Raw genomic sequence first — 17816 nt, 5'->3', positions numbered from 1 at the left:
ATAGCAACCAAAAACTATTCATGTGGAGGGGGGAAACTGGAGGACCTGGATAAAAATCCACGAAACCGTGGATCGCTTGCACTTTTTAACCCCCCCCCCCCCCCGCTTTAACGACTGGCGGCTCAAACTCATTGGTTCATCAGATCTGTCTGTAAGTGATGAGAAACACCCATAATCATCATCATCATTATCGTCGTCGTCACGGAATAACGACGACGATAATGAGTTTCAAACGAATCACACAAAGCCACGTGTAAAGTAAAACAATCCAAAGAACGCGGCCGTTCGTGAATAATGCAAACAAAAAGCAAAACCACATCAGAATCTCGTGAACAAATGGGATCGCGGCTGCAGCTTCGTCGTGTACGGACACGGCCGTCATGAACCTCGGTGAGCCCCCCCCCCTCCCGGGCAAACCCTCCCACACTCCTTTTGCTTAAACGCCCGCGGATGTCTGGAGGAGTAGAGAGAGCCACGGTTGGCCTATAGCGCACGACAAAATAACAACAACAACAAGAATATATAAAAATAACTTTGAAGAAAAATCGCCGTGTTAGCGTGCTGATCGAACTTGCGCCTAGCCGTAACCTTTGCTTGGTATTTGTGCCGCCAGGGAGTTTTGTACATTTTCCAAAATTGCCTTTCGGTTTCCCCAGAGGAACCGCCCTTCCTGCAGGTAGGTGTGTGTGTTGGGGGGGAGGGGTGATGAAGACTGCATCGGCGCAGCGACCCAGCGGTGAGCAGGGGGCAAAACAAAAATAACGACGCGGAGTGAACGCGTTCACTCTCGATGCTCGTGCAGAAACGAGGGGAGCGAGAGGGCACGCAGTGCTGAACGCCACCGCCGACCTGCCGCAAACGCGCCCGTGACCAACAGCGCAGCTTGGCCACCCTTGGACGAGAGTGGATGATTCGCTCTCCCGCGTGTGTTTGTGTTGGTGCGCTGGTGTAGCCGGTAGCAGAGGTCGCAAACGGTTTTTGATTCCTTACCCGTACCCGTACCCGGCCGCACCAGGGTCGAAAACGGGTACCCGTACTCGTACTCTACCCGATACCCGGCTTCCCGTACCCGGCCGGGTATCGGGTAGCGTACGGGGACGGGTACCCGATTGCGACCTCTGGGATGAAGCCATGTTGCAGGCGCGGGTGGGTTGATTCTAGGAACTTGAATTGTGAGAAGAGACAAGACGTTGGGAAATGAGTGACAAACGGTGACTCACCAGTGACTCACGGCCTACCCGTACCCGGCCGCACCAGGGTCGCAAACGGGTACCCGTACCCGGCCGGGTACGGGTAGCCGGGTATCGGGTAGGGTACGGGTATCGGGTACCCGGTTGCGACCTCTGGCCGGTAGCTCGCCGCGCTACAAACCTCGCGGTCCCGAGTTCGATTCCCGCTCACGGCCAGCAACCCAGTTGACGATTATTTGAAGCGGTCATGGGCCTCCCCTAGGTCGACTCAGCCTTAAATGAGTATCTTGTGCGGTGTGTAAACATCGCTACTAGCGAGGCGAAGGTGGTCGCGCGCGGTGCTGGCCACCCACCCCCTCGTGTGCCGTGCCGGCCTTCATAGGTGCTCGCTAACAGCACTTGCCCCAACAGTCTGTTGAGGCTGTACGGGGGATCTTTGTCTTGTCATATTGGTGGTTCATAGATGCTTCATAGATAGTTGCTAACAGCACTTGCCCCAACAGTCTGTTAAGGCTATACAGGAGATCTTAGTTTTTGATATATTCTGACACCCGAGTACATTTTTTATCAACTTGCTTTTCGTTTTTAGGGCTGCAGTGTTCTTGACCCAACGCGTCGAGTAAATTGTGTCTCTGTTCACCACTGCCAAATACAGCGGCATCGCCAGCAGTAATTAAAATACATCAATGCCGTTTTAAGCAACAACAACAAAAAACTCACGCACAAAACTCAACAGTTAATTATCCATCTGAGCGATAAGAAGTTAATTTTGCACGTAACATATATTTTCACCTCGCTACTCGATGACGTCTGGCTGCATGAAAACGTAAACTGTTCCCTCTTCGTAATAAAGGTTTTTGGGTTAGATCGCGTAAGTATAAATGTGTCAAAATCCAAAATTTGAGTCGTATTCCCAAATAGAAAAGTCTATTCTGGCAACTCGTCCGATGATGCTGGATGTTGTGGATTCACTCTCCAACACACCGGTGGGCTGAGGTAGTAAACTAATTGGAGCGTTTTGTTAACGTGACAAATCCCTTACTGATTCGCCGTGTCGGGTGGTGGAGGGTCACGACACATTCATACTTACGCGATATAACCCAAAAACCTTTATGATGAGCAATACCGGTCGCGAAAGCCTCCTCCTCCTACGCGTGAAACTGTTCTTCCTTCAATGACGTGGCGCTCGCGACCTCGAAAAAAAACATTTCCGTTTCTCGCTCGAGTGTGGAAAACGAAAGCCAGCGGTAAAATTCCGCGTAACGAGGATGCATCCACCCCCCCAGGCCTCGTAAATTATTCACGCGGCATCGCTGCTGGCTGTCTTCCACGATGTCTGCCCTTTACTTGACATGAAATCACCCGCTGGCGGCAAAGTGGGATGACACCCGCGGTCGCATTGATGTTGACGACGACGACGATAATGATGATGCAATCGTTGTTGATGTTTTTAGTTGAAGTGTTTGGCTGCTGTAAATTTGCAGGTGATAAGCCGCTTCGTTGAGCTATTATTTGTGATATCCAGGTTTGCTTCTGAAAAAGATCTACATAGCTCAGTGGGCCTTACCTGATATAGTAAAGAAAATCGTTTAGTTTAGTCGTGCCATGCTTGAGGAGTGAGATTTCGATCTAAAGCTTTCGAGACTGCAGGGATTCATCTTCTTGGTTCTTTCGGTAAAGTCACGTAGAAGGGAAATAATAAAATAATGAAAATAAAACAATATTAAATTATTATCACGACGTTTCGGCCACAACGCAAGCAGCCGTCCTCAGGTGAAGAACAGGTCTGTCGGAAAGACAGCATCCTCAGGTGAAGAACAGGTCTTTCGGTAAAGTCACGTAGAAGGGAAATAATAAAATAATAAACATAAAACATAATAAAAGAATTCTCACGACGTTTCGGCCACAACGCAAGCAGCCGTCCTCAGGTGAAGAACAGGTCTGTCGGAAAGACGAAACGTCGTGAGAATTATTTTATTGTTTTATTTTTATTATTTTATTAATTCCCTTCTACGTGACTTTACCGAAAGAACCAAGAAGAGTGTCTGAGAGCCAAGAGCCAAACCCGATGGATAAGATCTATTCGGTCGCTTTTTTTAATCCTTATGGGATGGCTGTCAGCGCGTTCAGCTTCATCTTTGCAGCCACTAGAGACGCTGCCTGTCACCATAACCGAGCACAGGCATCCCTCGATTTACGCAAAGGGATGCGCTCTTCAAAAATTGGAGTGGCTTTTCCCATTAATTGTATCCAAAAAATTGGTAGTGTATTTCGGACAATCATTACAACTCTACTCCTCACCTTAAAATATACACGTATATCACGTTTCACGACACAAAAAGAATACTAAAGCACGTACATAACAAAACGATTGAATAATAAATCGTTGAAACCAAAAATGAATCACGTTTTCAGGGAGCTCACCAAAAGATCTGCATGTTGGAATGACTGGAAATGTGATGTTGAGTGGCTTCTTGTTTGATGGCTTCAAATTTATTTCACGAGGAAATTCGATTTCGCTCATCGAAACGTGCCCACAATCATCTGTCAAATGGGTCAACGCGAAAATTTCGCGAACCGAACGTTCTGTGTTGAATCGAATCGCGACGGAGGATCGCGCTTAAATTTACTTCATGCTCCGGTGGGAGCTGAACCGTTCCACCTCTGCTGTACAGAATATTCAAATTGTGTAACACTCTGGCGGCTTCGCCCCCCCCCCCCGCTCTCACCACCTGTGCAGTACTCCCAGATGCGTGACGACGTCTTCAAGTCCAACCTGGTCTGCGCCTTCGTCATCCACGTGTTCATCGTGAGCGTCAACTGCGTCATCCCTCCTCCCGCGTGAGTCTCTCCTCCGCGCTTGACAGGCCGACCCCACGGCTGCCCGATCGCAGCGGTGGCCGGATATTATCTCCCTCGCCTGCTACGCAGGAGGTTCGTGGGTTCGACACCGACCCCTGATGCCTGCTGTATATTTGCAGTTTGCGTGTTCTCTCTCTCCCCGTGGTCGCGTGGGTTTTTCTCCGGGTCCTCTGGGGTTTCTCTCCAAACAATAGAGACTTAAAATAATCTCAATTACGTTCAAGAAACCGGTTTAAGGTGATGTCGCAAACTCCGTCTGAGCAGCTGGTTCAACCACATGTGGCTGAAACCCAGTGTTGAGCCCAACACCTCTTGATTATCGTCATCGTTTGTTATTTTCACGACGCCACTCACGCAGTTCGTCTGAGCGGTTTGCCAGCCCAGTGTCCCTGACCTCTCAGCCACCACCCTGGCCACCTCTTGGCCTCCCAGACCGTGAGCGTTGATCTGGAAGGCATAGAGGCAAATTGAGTTCACCTCCTAATGAATTCAGTAACTTAACAAATATGTCAATTGCCTCTTTAACTTTATTATTATTGAAGAAAAAATGACTGGGTGTTAAGAAGTATCGGATGGAGCGCTGTGGCAGCGGTTAGCTCACAGCCCAACCAACTCCTCGACCCGAGTTTGATTCCCCACCAAGGCGAACATCAGCGGGGAAGTGACATCAGACATCGACGCTGCCCTCCTTGCTTTAACCAACCCACAACGACCAGCGTGGTGAAGTGTGGTTAGTTAATAATACATAAATAATTAGATAAACAACACGCGACGCAGCATGCAGAGACCTTCGTCCCACTGCGGTGTTGAGAATTTCTGAAATGTTTTTCATTTATTCAAAGAAGTTAAACTATATATTTGTTTAATGCTTAAAGTATTTCTTGTTTTAAACCTGTGACAGATCTTTGGGAAATGTGCAGCAGGAGAAACAGCGAAGCCCATGCTTGTGAATCCCCCCTCCTCACCCTCCCCTCTGGCTTCTCTGATGTTAGAGTTGTCCTGCGTTGGACGTTGCGGGAAACGAGCGACCGGCATTTCTCCTTTCCCTCTCCCAAACTTTAACACGTGGCAGGGCGCCCATTTTTTATTGTTGTCGTGAAATTTGTTTGACCCCCCCCCCCGCGTACATTTCTCGCCCCACTGTCGATAACCGCGATTGAAGGAGTGGCTAAAAATACGAAGGAGAATGGCTTTACGCAAATTAGTGGCTTTAAAATAAAAAAATAACACGTACAAAAATATACATTTTATGGTAAGCGAATCCGAAATCAGTGTTTGTACGTTGTCAGGCCTCCGCATGCTGCGGGGGTTGGAGGAAAGATCTTCTTTCAGATTCGCCGGTTTATCACTTCCATTCGGTGAATGTTCCAGGAACATCCTGGGAACCCCTTCAGCAGATATCGTCACTCGCCTCTCAGTCGGTCTCTTGCGATAAACCTGGAGTCACGGCTTTGGAAATTTTGAGCGCTGATGCTCGTAATCTTCGTTACGGCCTCAGTCAGCATCCCGAGTTTTTGCTCGGTGCTGATATTTCGCCGACGTTCAAGGCTGCGTTTGGCTTACGCTCTCAAGATATTTTGTGAATGACGCGTCTGGGTGGTCGTATGTTGAATTCCTTTCACACGGTACGTAGCCAACCGTGCTAATCGTGGTGCAGGGGAAGGACAACATACTGACTACACACAACAACAGCAGTTCGAAGAATTCGGTTCGCTGGGAGGATCGTGCTGTTTGTCGCTGGCCGTTTGGAGTTTTGGGCCTTTGGTGCCTGTGCTCATCGACCGTGATGGAAGAACATAGGCAGAGGAGAGGAGCGGTCTTTAACCGGGGCTTGAACAGGGGCCGGGAGCCGACAGTACGGACGGCTGGGTAGTTTAGATGGTCACTCTATACCTGGACACACAAAAACATCTTCACCAAATTGGCCGAGATGCATTTCCCTGTAACCCGGGTCTCCTTTGAAAGAGACTCGTAGTCTCAAAAGGGCTCTCATCTGGGTGCAATAAAGGAAATGAATGACTGAGCGAACGAACGCTGCAATGCACATCTGAGGCTGCCGTGCCCCGAACGGGATAAATGAATAAGACGGTGTAACACAATTTTTGTTCCTGGGTACTAAGTGTTAGTTTTTAATTGCTTATGCCTAAATAGTATATAAAATGGCTATTATTCTCCACAAACTTTGCTTTTGTGACCGGGACTTTATGTGAAGGAATGACATAAATGCACACGTTTTGTCATTGAAAATAGGTACATTTAAAAATATAACTTCTCTACTCATGATGACACCCCCCCAACCCTCCCCCCCCCCAATTTCTGCAGAATCATTGCAAAAGAATCGCCGATGTAGATTTAAAAAAAACTGCTAACCAATCTGTACGGCGATAAAAAAAAAACCACGGCTGGGGTTGGTATTTGTTCGTGAGAGCCCTCGCTCGCTCGCTCACTCATCCGGGCGAGTGACGCCCACACGACACGGAATAATGGGTGCCGCGTGCCATCAATGAGGCCGACAATTAATAATCTTCCCATCTTTCTCCCGATGTCAACGTCGGTCGGGCGGGTGGGCGGGCATGCGTACGCACGCCGCGCTAAAAACACACACGCACCCGTACGCCCGTGAGAAACATTCGCCTGCACCCGCATCAATGGTTGCGTGCGTTATGCTGTGTCGATCATTGCTTCAGTTCCAGCAGAAAACACGGTCGCACTGGCGTCCACTAAATCGCAAGGAAAGTCACAGCTCCTGAGATTTTCACACTTAATGCCACTTCCGGTAGAAGGGCCTCCACGATTAGGTCACCCCGTGGAGTCTTCTTCTCTGCTCGGGGCCAAAGGGACTCAGTGTCTTCGTCTCTCTCTCTGGGTTTTATTTGAGTCCGGGGATCGCTCTGCTTGCTCTCCGCTGGGACTGCCTGCAGGGCGGCAATGCCTGTGCACTCTGGTGACCCGTGTCCACCCTCTGTTTGCCCTACTGGTTTCGCTGTGTGGTTTGTATCCTATACGGATGATCTTTGTCCTTGTTTTAATAGGGGGGGGGGGCGGGGAGGAAGCGGTCTTTTTTTCGTATTCATGTTGAACTTATTTTCTCTCTAAGTACGTTGAACGTATTTCGCACCGCACGTAGCCATCCGTGCTGATCTGAGGTGCGCGTGCGTGCGCGCGCGCGTGTGCGCGTGCGTCGCGACAGGGTGGTGCCCATGTCGGTGATCGCGTCGCTGCTCACGGCGCTGTACGCGGCGCTGCTCTGCGTGGCCATGGCCGAGGAGTACAAGTGTCTGCCCGCCGAGCTGCGCCGCCTGTGCTGCCGCGTGCACGAGACGCACCTCGCTCGCAACCTCCTCGCCGGCGCCGCCATCGCCTTCAACTTCTCCGCCGCGCTCAGCAACATCGTACGTCCGCCGTCGTTGTTGTTTGTTGTTGTTTGTTGTTGTTGTCGTTGTTTGTTGTTGATGCAACAGTCGTCGTTTACGGCGCAACCGTTGCTCTTGTCGCCATCCTCGTCGTCGCCTTTGTCATCGGAATGGCCAGCAGCGGCAGCAGCAGCATTGTCATCGATACGTTTTGACGTGCGCGCGTGTGTGTGGTGCGTGGGCGTGGTGCGTGGTGCGCGTGTGTGGTGCGTGTTTTAACAGTTCTGGTGCCAAACTGCTGAAAATCAGAACACCTTTAATCGGACCGAAGTGAATTCCACCGCGCACAACATCTGCTTTTTCCCGGAGGTACGGCAAAAACGCGGAGTCACTGGGTCGGGCCTACAAAGAGGTCACGCGCGGGTCGGCGAGTTGCACCGGATTCGGGTGGCATTCGAGGTGTCCTCGGAATGAACGAGTTGCCGTCCGGGCGACGGTTCCCTGCCGGGCGGGGAAACTCGCCGGACGATTTTCGCCTCTCGGCCATCGTGCGATAGTTTGGCCCAATCTGGGCATCACGCAACGACTGTCGCGTTCTTCCAGCCTTGCGGGACGACGTGACGCGTGGGCAGTACGGCAAATCGGACCAGCTGACCTACATCCACGTGGACGCGTCCGTACGCTAACGCGCAAAGCCAAAGATCCCCCGTGTAACCTTAACAGATTATTGGGGCAAGTGCTGTTAGCGAGCACCTATGAAGGCCGGCACATCACACGAGGGGATGGGTGGTCAGCACCACGCCCGGCCGCCTTTGTCTCTTCAGTGGCGATGATTTTACACAGTTACTGGACTTAGGTGAGGCCCAGGATCGGTTCAAATAATCATCACTGGTGTTGGCCGTGAGCGGGTTTGCCGGGTTCATAGCGCAACGCGCTAACCCGCTACACTACAGCTCCTCACCGCACTCACCGCACCACCATCCCTTCCCGTGTCTCCGGCGGCGCAGTACTTTGTGTTCACGGGCGCCATGGCGATGGTGACCTGCGCCGTGTTCCTGCGCTTCAACTCGGTGCTGAAGCTGGCGGTGCTGCTGGGTGCACTCGCCCTCTACGCGGCCCTCATCCAGATCAGCCATGGCGCGCTGTTCGTCGCCACCGCCGCCGCCGCCTCGGGCCGGCCGGGCCTCGGACACGTGGACGAGTATGTATGCTGGGCTCGCCGCACGTATGGGGCCGTCCATAAATGACGTCACGCACCTAGGGGGGGCGGGGGGGTGGGGGTCAGACATTTGTGACGATGTGTGACGAGGAGGTGGTGGGAGGGGAGTTTGAGAAATGTGACGTCGCATCAAAATGCGCAACTTTAAATAAATATAGACAACACGTTCTACTTAAGTAAATAGACTTTTTAATAAATGTTTTCTCCTACAACATCAGAGTGTATTAAATATGCACGACAATGACATTCGTTTAAAGCGATTTGAAGCATGTTTTATTTTTGGAGGGGGGGGGGGGCAGAGCTTTGTGACGTCATATTTGAGGGGGGGGGGGCTGACTTTTTGTGACGCCGTGTGACGAAAGGGGGGGGGGTAAAAAAATCGTCCAAAATCGCGTGACGTCATTTATGGACGGCCCCTATGTATGCTGGGCTCGCCGCACGTATGTATGCGGCAAAGTAAACAATAATTCCCAACCCCCCCCAAGTAAGGGCCCACTGAGCGATATGCAGGTCACTTTCTCAGACGCGAACTGGCCGCCACAAATGATCGCTCAAGGAAGCGACTTTTTGTCGTCCCGTGGGAATTCATGGCAGCCACGTGGCTGTGAATGCGCGCTGGTGCTAAACGTGGAGGGCAAAAACCGGAGGAGCCAGAGAAAAATCCACGAGACCACAGGGAGAGAGAGCGAGAGAGAGACACGCAAACTCCAAATATACAGCAGCAGGCGTCAGGGTCGGGATCGAACCCACGACCTCCTGTGTACCAGGCGAGGGAGTTAACATCCCCTAGCCACCGTGGCGCCGTGTGTACCAGGGAGTGGCCTGCGACAACCTCACTTCCCCGAGCCTCCCTCCCGATGGCTCGCAGACTTTGCCTCCGTTGACCGCGCACACGCAGACACAACATCGTGATCATTGTCACCATCGTCGTCATCGTCACCGTCAGCCACGATCAACCCGCTGTGCGCATGAAGGCCGCCACCCTAACCCAGTGCACATGGAACGTTGGCCCAACGTTCAGCCGACGTTGGGCCAACGGGCGACTCGGCCGGCAGACGTCAAAGCAATCCACCTGTAGCGCCGATGAAGGTTGGCGCGGCACGGCATCCAACGGGGCTGCATGGGTGGCACCACGCCCGGTCGGCTATGCCTTCCCGGTGCTGATGTTTACCCAACGCGCCAGGTGTCCAGCACCTGCACACGAGGATTCAACCGCTCCATCTTCCCTGTTAGACGTCCTCTCGGCTGTGAATTATCGCGCGAACACGCACGCACACACACGCATGCGTGTATACGCATCATCATCAGCCATGGTCTATCCACTGCTAGTCGAAGGCCTCAAGCTATCACCATCTTCTTCTTGGTTCTTTCGGTAAAGTCACGTAGAATGGAAATAATAAAATAATAAAAATAAAACATAATATCACCATCTCTCACGGTCATGTGATGGGATGCATCAATCCATCTAGCGCCCGCACGTGGGGCCCATTTCATCGCTCCATCTCCACACCGCAAGTACGTGTGCGTGTGCTGCCTCCTCACGTGTGGATCTCCTCCCTCCCCTGCGATCCGAACCGCGTGGTCTCGTCCTCGTTGGCCATCGCAGCACAGAGCACCCGGGCCGGAGGGAGATCTGCGTGGCGTTGATGACCATGTTCGTGGTGGCGGTCTTCTACCACGGACGGCAGGTGCGTCAATCACCCCCGCTGCCACCGACCATCAGCACGGACGCGTCTCTCTGCGTCCAAGTAATACTTTCAACTCGCAAACTCAAACTGTGAACGGGACTACTTTTTTTTCAGAAGCGATCTGGCCACAAATGATAACTCGACGAAGTGGCTTGTCACGTGGACATTTATAGCAGCCAATCACTCGCAACGCGTGATGTTGATTCTAAAAGCCGAGGGGAAAAAAACGGAATGCCCGGAGAAAAATCCACACGACCACGGGGAGAACATGCAAACTCGAAATATGCAGGCGTCTGGGTCGGGATCGAACCCATGACCTCCTTTATACCTGACGAGGTAGTGAACATCTCGCCACCGCGGCTCCCCTTAAAGCTGCACCGCCACGCACGGCACGGCACGGTATCCGCTCGCTCATGTAGAGAGCGGGAGGCGTGAGAGGCGCGAGCCGGAACCACAGACACGCAGAAAGGTGGCCTTTGTATGTATGTTGGACTTCTTTTGCACCAACAGTTGTCCAAGCTCTGCTGTCCTCCGTGTATCAAGGTGTTATCGTCCAATCAATGCGCGTTTGCATGCGGGAGCAAACGGGAGCACGTGAAAGAAAGAAAAAAAGTCCGCGTGTGCGAGGGGGAAACGCTCTATCCCATTGAGACGTAACATCATCATCACCAATCTCACATCATCATCATTATCACCCTCTCATCATCATCACCCTCTCATCATCATCATCACCCACTCTTTCCTGACATCTTGGCCCGTCATTCCTTCTCCCCCTTCTGTCCTTCCTGCCCTGACGCTCCTTCTTTCATTCCCCGTTCTCTTTTCGTTTCCCACGTGCAGTATCCATGGTCTACCACTGGTATGTAGTCGTATATACAAAGACAAAGATCTCCCCTATAGCATTTTATAGACACCTGAGGCGAGTGTTGTTAGCGGGCACCTGTGAAAGGCAACAAGGCACACGAGGGAGTGATGTGGCCAGCACCTCGCCCGGCCGCCTTTGTCTCCCCATCGGTGCTGTTTACACAACGCACTAGGTGCTCGCTTGAGGCTGAGGTTCAGATGCCATTTACTAATGTGAGACTCGAACTCAGGTCGCCAGGTTCAACGGGCAGTGCGCAAATCACTGCGCTGGTGACAAAGACACGCACACACGCACGCACACACGCACACACACACGCACACACGAACAAACGCCAACCAACGTTGCCACGAGGCGGCTGTGTCGTCACCGTGGAGCCCATGCCAGGCTAGGTACACTTTGGAGACAATTTTAGGTGTCCAAGGTTCATTGGGAGGAGGTTCCCGTGACAGACCCTGGGCGTTATCGGCTGACCAACCGATCTGACTGACATATGCACACACACACACATTTCACCAGCGCCTGCCTGTGCAAAGACACATGCAAACATTGGGACAGGTGTTCGCAGTGAGCACCTGTTTAAAGGTGACCCAACCCAAAAGGCAAACAACGGGAATGAACAATTTTGACCGTGCCAAGCGCATGCGATCCTAAAAACTGGCCCCGTTGTAGCAAAAAACAATGCCCCCCCATGAATAATGTAATAGCGAGAAAGTTTTGGCGAGACGCAAGATGTACCACTACACAAGACGTACTGCTGTGCATGACGTACCACTGTGCATGACGTAGCGCTGCAGGGCACGTTCCACTTTAAAATGGCACGCGATGTGTGAAAAGTGTTCTCTAATGGAAGAGCAGCATTGCAGTGAAAACGCGTTGCAGTGTGAACGCCACGCATTACGCGAGGACTTGCCACACATTGAACGTATTGTGTTAAATACTCTCGAGTTCTGGGCCCGCAGTGGTTTCACCGGCAGTAGCAGCAAGAAGGAGAGACTGGCGGTGAGACACAGGCGGCAAGGCATCTTGCTGACCACGACCCCATGTGTGCCGTGCCAGCTCACGAACAGCAATTGCCCCTATTCTTACGTTTTTTCGGTAAAGTCACGTAGGTAAAACATTCAAATTAATTAAAGTAAAATCAAAATAAAATAAAAAATCACGACGTTTCGGAGGCAATACAGTAATTTTGCTGTGACGGTTCCACCTGAAGACGGAAGCTTGTGTTGCCTCCGAAACGTCGTGATTTTTATTTTATTTTTTATTTTACTTTTATTAATTTGAATTTTTTACCTACTTGACTTTACCGAAAAAACCTAAGAATATGAATCCTTGCAGTCACGAAAGCTTCAAATCTAGAAGCAATTGCCCCGACAGACTGTTAAAGGCTATACGGGGGATCTTTGTCTGTCTGTGTGTGTGTGCCTGTGCGTGCGTAGTGTGTGCATGTGTACGTTGGATCTCAGTACCCCGCGGCAGCCGAAAAAAAACACTATCCAGGCTCAGCCTTGCTGTGATGTGATGAGAAAGGGGCGTATTCATACGTCCATCGCTGACCTGTATCCAGAAGCATCTATATTTGACCAAAATTCACTTTGCTACCGTTGCGTGAGAATGGTAGCCCAGAGTAGCCGTGGATTTTGTTTGTACAAGAAGTCCCGCGCGTGTCTGGGCCAAACCGAGCAATTACAGGTCACGAGTCGAGTCATCAGCGCTGTGTTTGTTTTTCTGTACCAGTGGCTCTGTCCGCACACTCACACCTGCACAGAGCGAGTGTCAGTTTTGTCATCTCAGCTGCAATCGCATCGCAGCTGGGCAGGGTCTTGGGTTCGATCCCGACCGTGACGCCTGTATGTTTGGAGTTTGCGTGTGTTTCTCTCTCTCACTCTCTCCGTGGTCGTGTGGGATTTTCTGCGGGTCGTCCGGTTTTTCCCTCCACGTATAGAAACATCCTTTGATATTATCTGGCTTCCTATCAATTTCCACGTGATAAGCCACTTTGTTGATCTTTCATATGTGGCCAGGTCTCGTCTGAAAAAGAGCGAAATATCTCAGTGGTCCTTACTTGGTAAAGAAAACAAATCGGGTTCTCAATAAATAAATAAAGACAAATAACAGGAACCCTCCGTTGCAACCTTTGTCAGATTTGTTTCCGATCCGGCTCGCTTCGTGGTCGAGTTTGTTCATCTGCAACGCAGCGGCGGTAAGAGACGGAGCTGGCTAAAGAAAGATAACCATGGTGGAAATTCCCTCTGCTCCGTCGTCGCTAACGCGCGGAACAGAGGATGCGTCAGCTGTGTGGGGTTTTTCGCGGCGTGCGCTGCGGTATCGCTCTCCCGCGTCGTGTCGCATTGTGGCGCGGTGTTATCTGGAAGCTTCTCCACGAGCTGAGGTCGAAACGTCGGACATCGCGTCAAGGAGCAGCGCGCGGTACAACCCGCAAACACGTCCGAAGACGTCTGACAATGTTGACAATGATGATGACGATGATGATGACGGGATATACATTTCTTGCCGATGCCACACTTTGGTAGTAGGGGCGCGTCAAATAGTTTGCGACAGCTGTCCCTGCTGGAGCAGCTCACTGCAACATGCACCGTGCACGTGAATGTGCATGCGTGCCCTGGTTGCACGTGTAGTGAGCGGCTTGCGAGGCACGTCGAGTAGAAGGCTTCTTGTTTATTCAGAGCACACTGGGCGACGCATGGTGTAACGCAGCTACACACAGGCGATCCTAACACTCACGGCCCCATCGCCGGCATACAACTACTCAGCTGTCCGACTAGTGTAGCGACCGCGGCGGAGAGGGCCTTGCAGCAGATCAGCCGCGCGGCGACACACTAAGGACCCAGGACTCCAAACAGCACCGAACTTCTGGTTCGGTCCTCCTGATATCCGCCCCGGCACGGGCGGATATCCACCTCTGGCCACGCCCCCTTCCAGAACTTTCTAGCCGGTTCCCCTCGACTGACTCCACCTTTCACCTTCACCCCAAATACACCCCCCTTATTATAAGGCATTGCGTATTGCAGCCATGACTGCAATTACCAGTCCAGGCCAACAGGTGTCACCCTGTCATTACACATGCTTAGGATAATGAATAATGATCCACAGCGAAGTCGTCAGCTGCTCGGCTATGAACCCGGCGACCCGAGTTCAATTCCTGCTCACAACGACGCACCAGTGACGCTTATTATCTGAACCGCTCCTCAGCCTCCCTTAGGTCGATTCAGCCTCAAATGACTACCTGGTGCGCCGTGTACACGTCGCCACTGTGGAGACAAAGGTGGCCAGGCGTGGTGCTGGCCACCCACCTACCCCTTGTGTGCCATGCCGGCCTTCACAGGTGCTCGCCAACAGGGAATCTTTGTGTGCGTTGCGTGTGCACGTGGCGGAAGAGAGGCCTGTCCCCGCTGAGTGGTAGGGCGCGCACGCCCCAGGGTGATGTCGCCGGGACAGATAACGCAACGCGGAGTGCGGGGTGTAGCGGTATCAACATGGACGTGTGAGCGGGAGGAAATGTGCTGCTGCTGCCGCCGCTGCTGCCGCATGAGTAATAAATAGCGTTACGGCACAAGGCAAGGCGATGCGATGCCGCAGTGAGCAAGCGACAGTGGTGGTGGCGTCGGGTGACGCGTGTTGCAGGCCTACACGTGGCGGGGGAGATGCACGTGGCCGCGTGCATGTAGCGCGCGTTCCGGCTGCGTGCGCGTGAGTGCGCGCGTGTACGCGTTGAGCGGTGGGCGCGCTGCGCTACGAACACGGCGACCCGAGTTGGATTGCCGTTCGCGGCCAACACACCGGTGACGATTACCTGGACCGTTTCTGGACCTCCCCTAGGTCGACTCAGCCTCAAATGAGTACTTAGTGCGGTGCGTAAATCTTCGCCACTGGGGAGACAAAGGCGGCCAGGCGTGGTGCTGGTAACCCACCCCCTCGTGTGCCGTGCCGGCCTTCATAGGTGCTATTCGCGAACAGCACTTGCCCCAAAAGTCTCTTACGGCTTTGGTGCCTTCTACGTGTTGATGGGATTGTTTGATCTAAATTGATTATGATGCAATTGCAGTGCAATTGGGAGAGAGAGGTATGTATATATAGAACAGCGAAGCGGGTGGCGATCGCACCCAACAAGCCACATTCACGCTCGGCACTGTGAACCCGGCGACCTGCGTTCGATTAACAGCCACGGCTGACGTCGAGTGACGTCCGAGGCCGCTCATCCCCCTCGAAACCACTTCGCCGGCCGGCACCGACCAGCGTGGTGAAGTATGGTCAAACAGACGACCCCTCCGTGGCCGACACTGCGTGAGCAGGCGTACATCAAAGGGATTGTAAAATTAGTATTGCCGATTATTATTATTACTGCAGCATGTTAACGTTACAGAAATGTATTTCTGACAGAGCTGTTCTTCACCTGAGGACGGCTGCTTGCGTTGTGGCCGAAACGTCGTGAGAATTATTTTATTATGTTTTATTTTTATTATTTTATTACTTCCCTTCTACGTGACTTTACCGAAAGAACCAAGAAGAGGTTACAGAATTAGTTGGGTACGTTTTTTTTATAGATATAGGGTGGCCCAAAATTCAGGGCACAGGGTTATTATATTTTTTTTAACAAGTCAAATAGGGTGAATGATTTCATTTTAACAAATGTTCAAACTGACTTCCATTACCATTGATGCATTCTTGAATTATCTTTAGAAATGAATTTCGGCCTTTTTCTAAGATTTCAGGTGTGTGATCTTTGAACATTCATCAATTACGTTCCATCTCAACTCAGTCAACATCTATTTCCATTTGTGAATGTCATATGAAAATGAAAAAGAAGAAGGATATTAATAATGATAATAGATCAAATATTAACTGAAAGAATAAACATAAAAAAAATGTATGCCAGTGTTTAAATCAATAGAATCTTATTCTCTCGTGTATGGCTGATGTAAATGCAGTGCAACAGCTAAAATTTCACACGCAGGTGGTGAAGCCAGATAAATATAATAACCACGTGTGTCCTGACTTTTGGGCCACCGTGTACAGAGAGAAAGAAGATGCGATCGTTCATAGGCAGAGGAAATCAGGAAGGTCGTGGACCTGGACTTGAACTGGAGAAGGGAGCCCATAGCATGGCCTGCTGTGGGCACGGGAGTTCCAGACAATACTCACGTCAAATCGCACGCCCGTACGATGAGCTTGCTGGAATGTTAGTGCTTTCTGGTATTTCCTACTGCGTTATGCTCAGTGGCCCGATTGAATAAAATATCGCCAGTGAAAAGCGCCCGTTCGTTTAACAATTAATTTCGATGGGAAATTTTTTACTGCATTTCCTCTGAAGTCCTTTAATGCAGCTCGCCACATCTCTCTTTGCAGCGTCATTGTAATGCACCTCAATCTACGACGCACGGACACAGGAGGCAGCTGGTGCATTCATTTCCAGCTGTGCATAGCGTCCACGTGCGCGTGTGTCTGTGTGCCGAGTGGCGAGCGGTGGTGTGGCGGTTAGCGCTACGAACCCGGCCGCCCGAGTTCGATTCCCGCTCAGGGCCAACACCAGTGACGATTATCTGAACCGGTCATTGGCTTCCCGTAGGTCGACTCAGCCTCAAATGAGTACCTGGTGCGGTGTGCAAACATCGCCGCTGGGGAGACAAAGGCGGCCGGGTGTGGTGCTGGCCACCCACCCCCTCGTGTGTCGTGCCAGCCTTCATAGGTGATACTCGCTAACAGCACTTGCCCCAATTACTGTTCAAGGCTATACGGGGATATTTGTATTTGTTTGTGCCGAGCCGGCCCTCATAGGCCCTAGTCCTTTAAAGGTTGAATTGACCAGATCTACTTTGCTTCTGAACAAACAATTGAGTGGATAACACATCTAAAATTACATATTTAATCTGACTCTTATCAATCGATACGAAAGAAGAAGAGAAGTCGATAATGCCACTTGCCCCAAAAGTCTGTTAAGGCTTCACGGGGGATCTTTGTCTTTTGTGAGTCAGTGTGCGCGTGCGTTTGCGTGTGAGTGTGGTTCGGTTAAACGTTGCTTTTTTGCCTCTTGTTTTTTTTTTAAGCCACGGACGAGAAATTCAAGGAATTTCTAACAAAAGCGAGGAAATGTTGGCTTAACCGCAAGGTCAAGCGAAGGTTTTTTTTCAATTCTGGGTCGCCGGGTTTGCGGTTCAGTGGCTTTCGAGTGCGTGCGTCTTCCCGCTGTCATTGGGTCTATGGGGCACGTGTGCTCGCGCGTACGCACACTCGCTGCACACGTGTGTTCAATAGGGCGCACACACACGCACGCTTCGTCAAAAGATGTTTAACCCCACGCTGCATAAGTATTAACCATGAACGTGCCACCGACCCGAGATATTTTTTTGTTGGGAAACATTTTTTTTTTATCTCTTGCTTATATTTTTCTGTTCTACACTGTTGTATTGTACTTTGTCTATGTGCTCCGTGCATGTCCCCCCCCCCCCCGCCCCCACATCGGCCTTCTGTGAACATTTGCGTCGTTGGCGCGCGCATCACGCTCGAAGTAAAGTTGCGTTTTGTTCGTGAGGAAAAGAACTGGCGGCATGCGTTGTTGTCTTCCCCCGCCGCGGGAGAAGCTGACGCAAGCTTCCAAGCCAGCCCATTAAGGGAGCATTTGTC

The 17816-nt window shown here is 51.4% G+C and overlaps 1 protein-coding gene across 1 annotated transcript in view; it reads left to right on the top strand.

Annotated features, from left to right (window-relative positions):
- Nucleotides 1-17816, top strand: part of ADCY8 (adenylate cyclase 8) — a 93844-nt gene that overhangs the window by 61720 nt on the left and 14308 nt on the right. Inside the window, exons 10-14 of the mRNA XM_078862738.1 lie at nucleotides 3931-4031; nucleotides 7243-7444; nucleotides 7688-7774; nucleotides 8413-8606; nucleotides 10231-10312. Coding sequence (XP_078718864.1) covers nucleotides 3931-4031; nucleotides 7243-7444; nucleotides 7688-7774; nucleotides 8413-8606; nucleotides 10231-10312 — 666 coding nt within the window. The remainder of the gene's footprint in view (nucleotides 1-3930; nucleotides 4032-7242; nucleotides 7445-7687; nucleotides 7775-8412; nucleotides 8607-10230; nucleotides 10313-17816) is intronic.

This window comes from Lampetra fluviatilis, chromosome 14, assembly GCF_964198595.1.
Source record: "Lampetra fluviatilis chromosome 14, kcLamFluv1.1, whole genome shotgun sequence".
Classification (NCBI taxonomy): domain Eukaryota; kingdom Metazoa; phylum Chordata; class Hyperoartia; order Petromyzontiformes; family Petromyzontidae; genus Lampetra; species Lampetra fluviatilis.
This window is presented reverse-complemented; position numbering and strand designations above follow the sequence as displayed.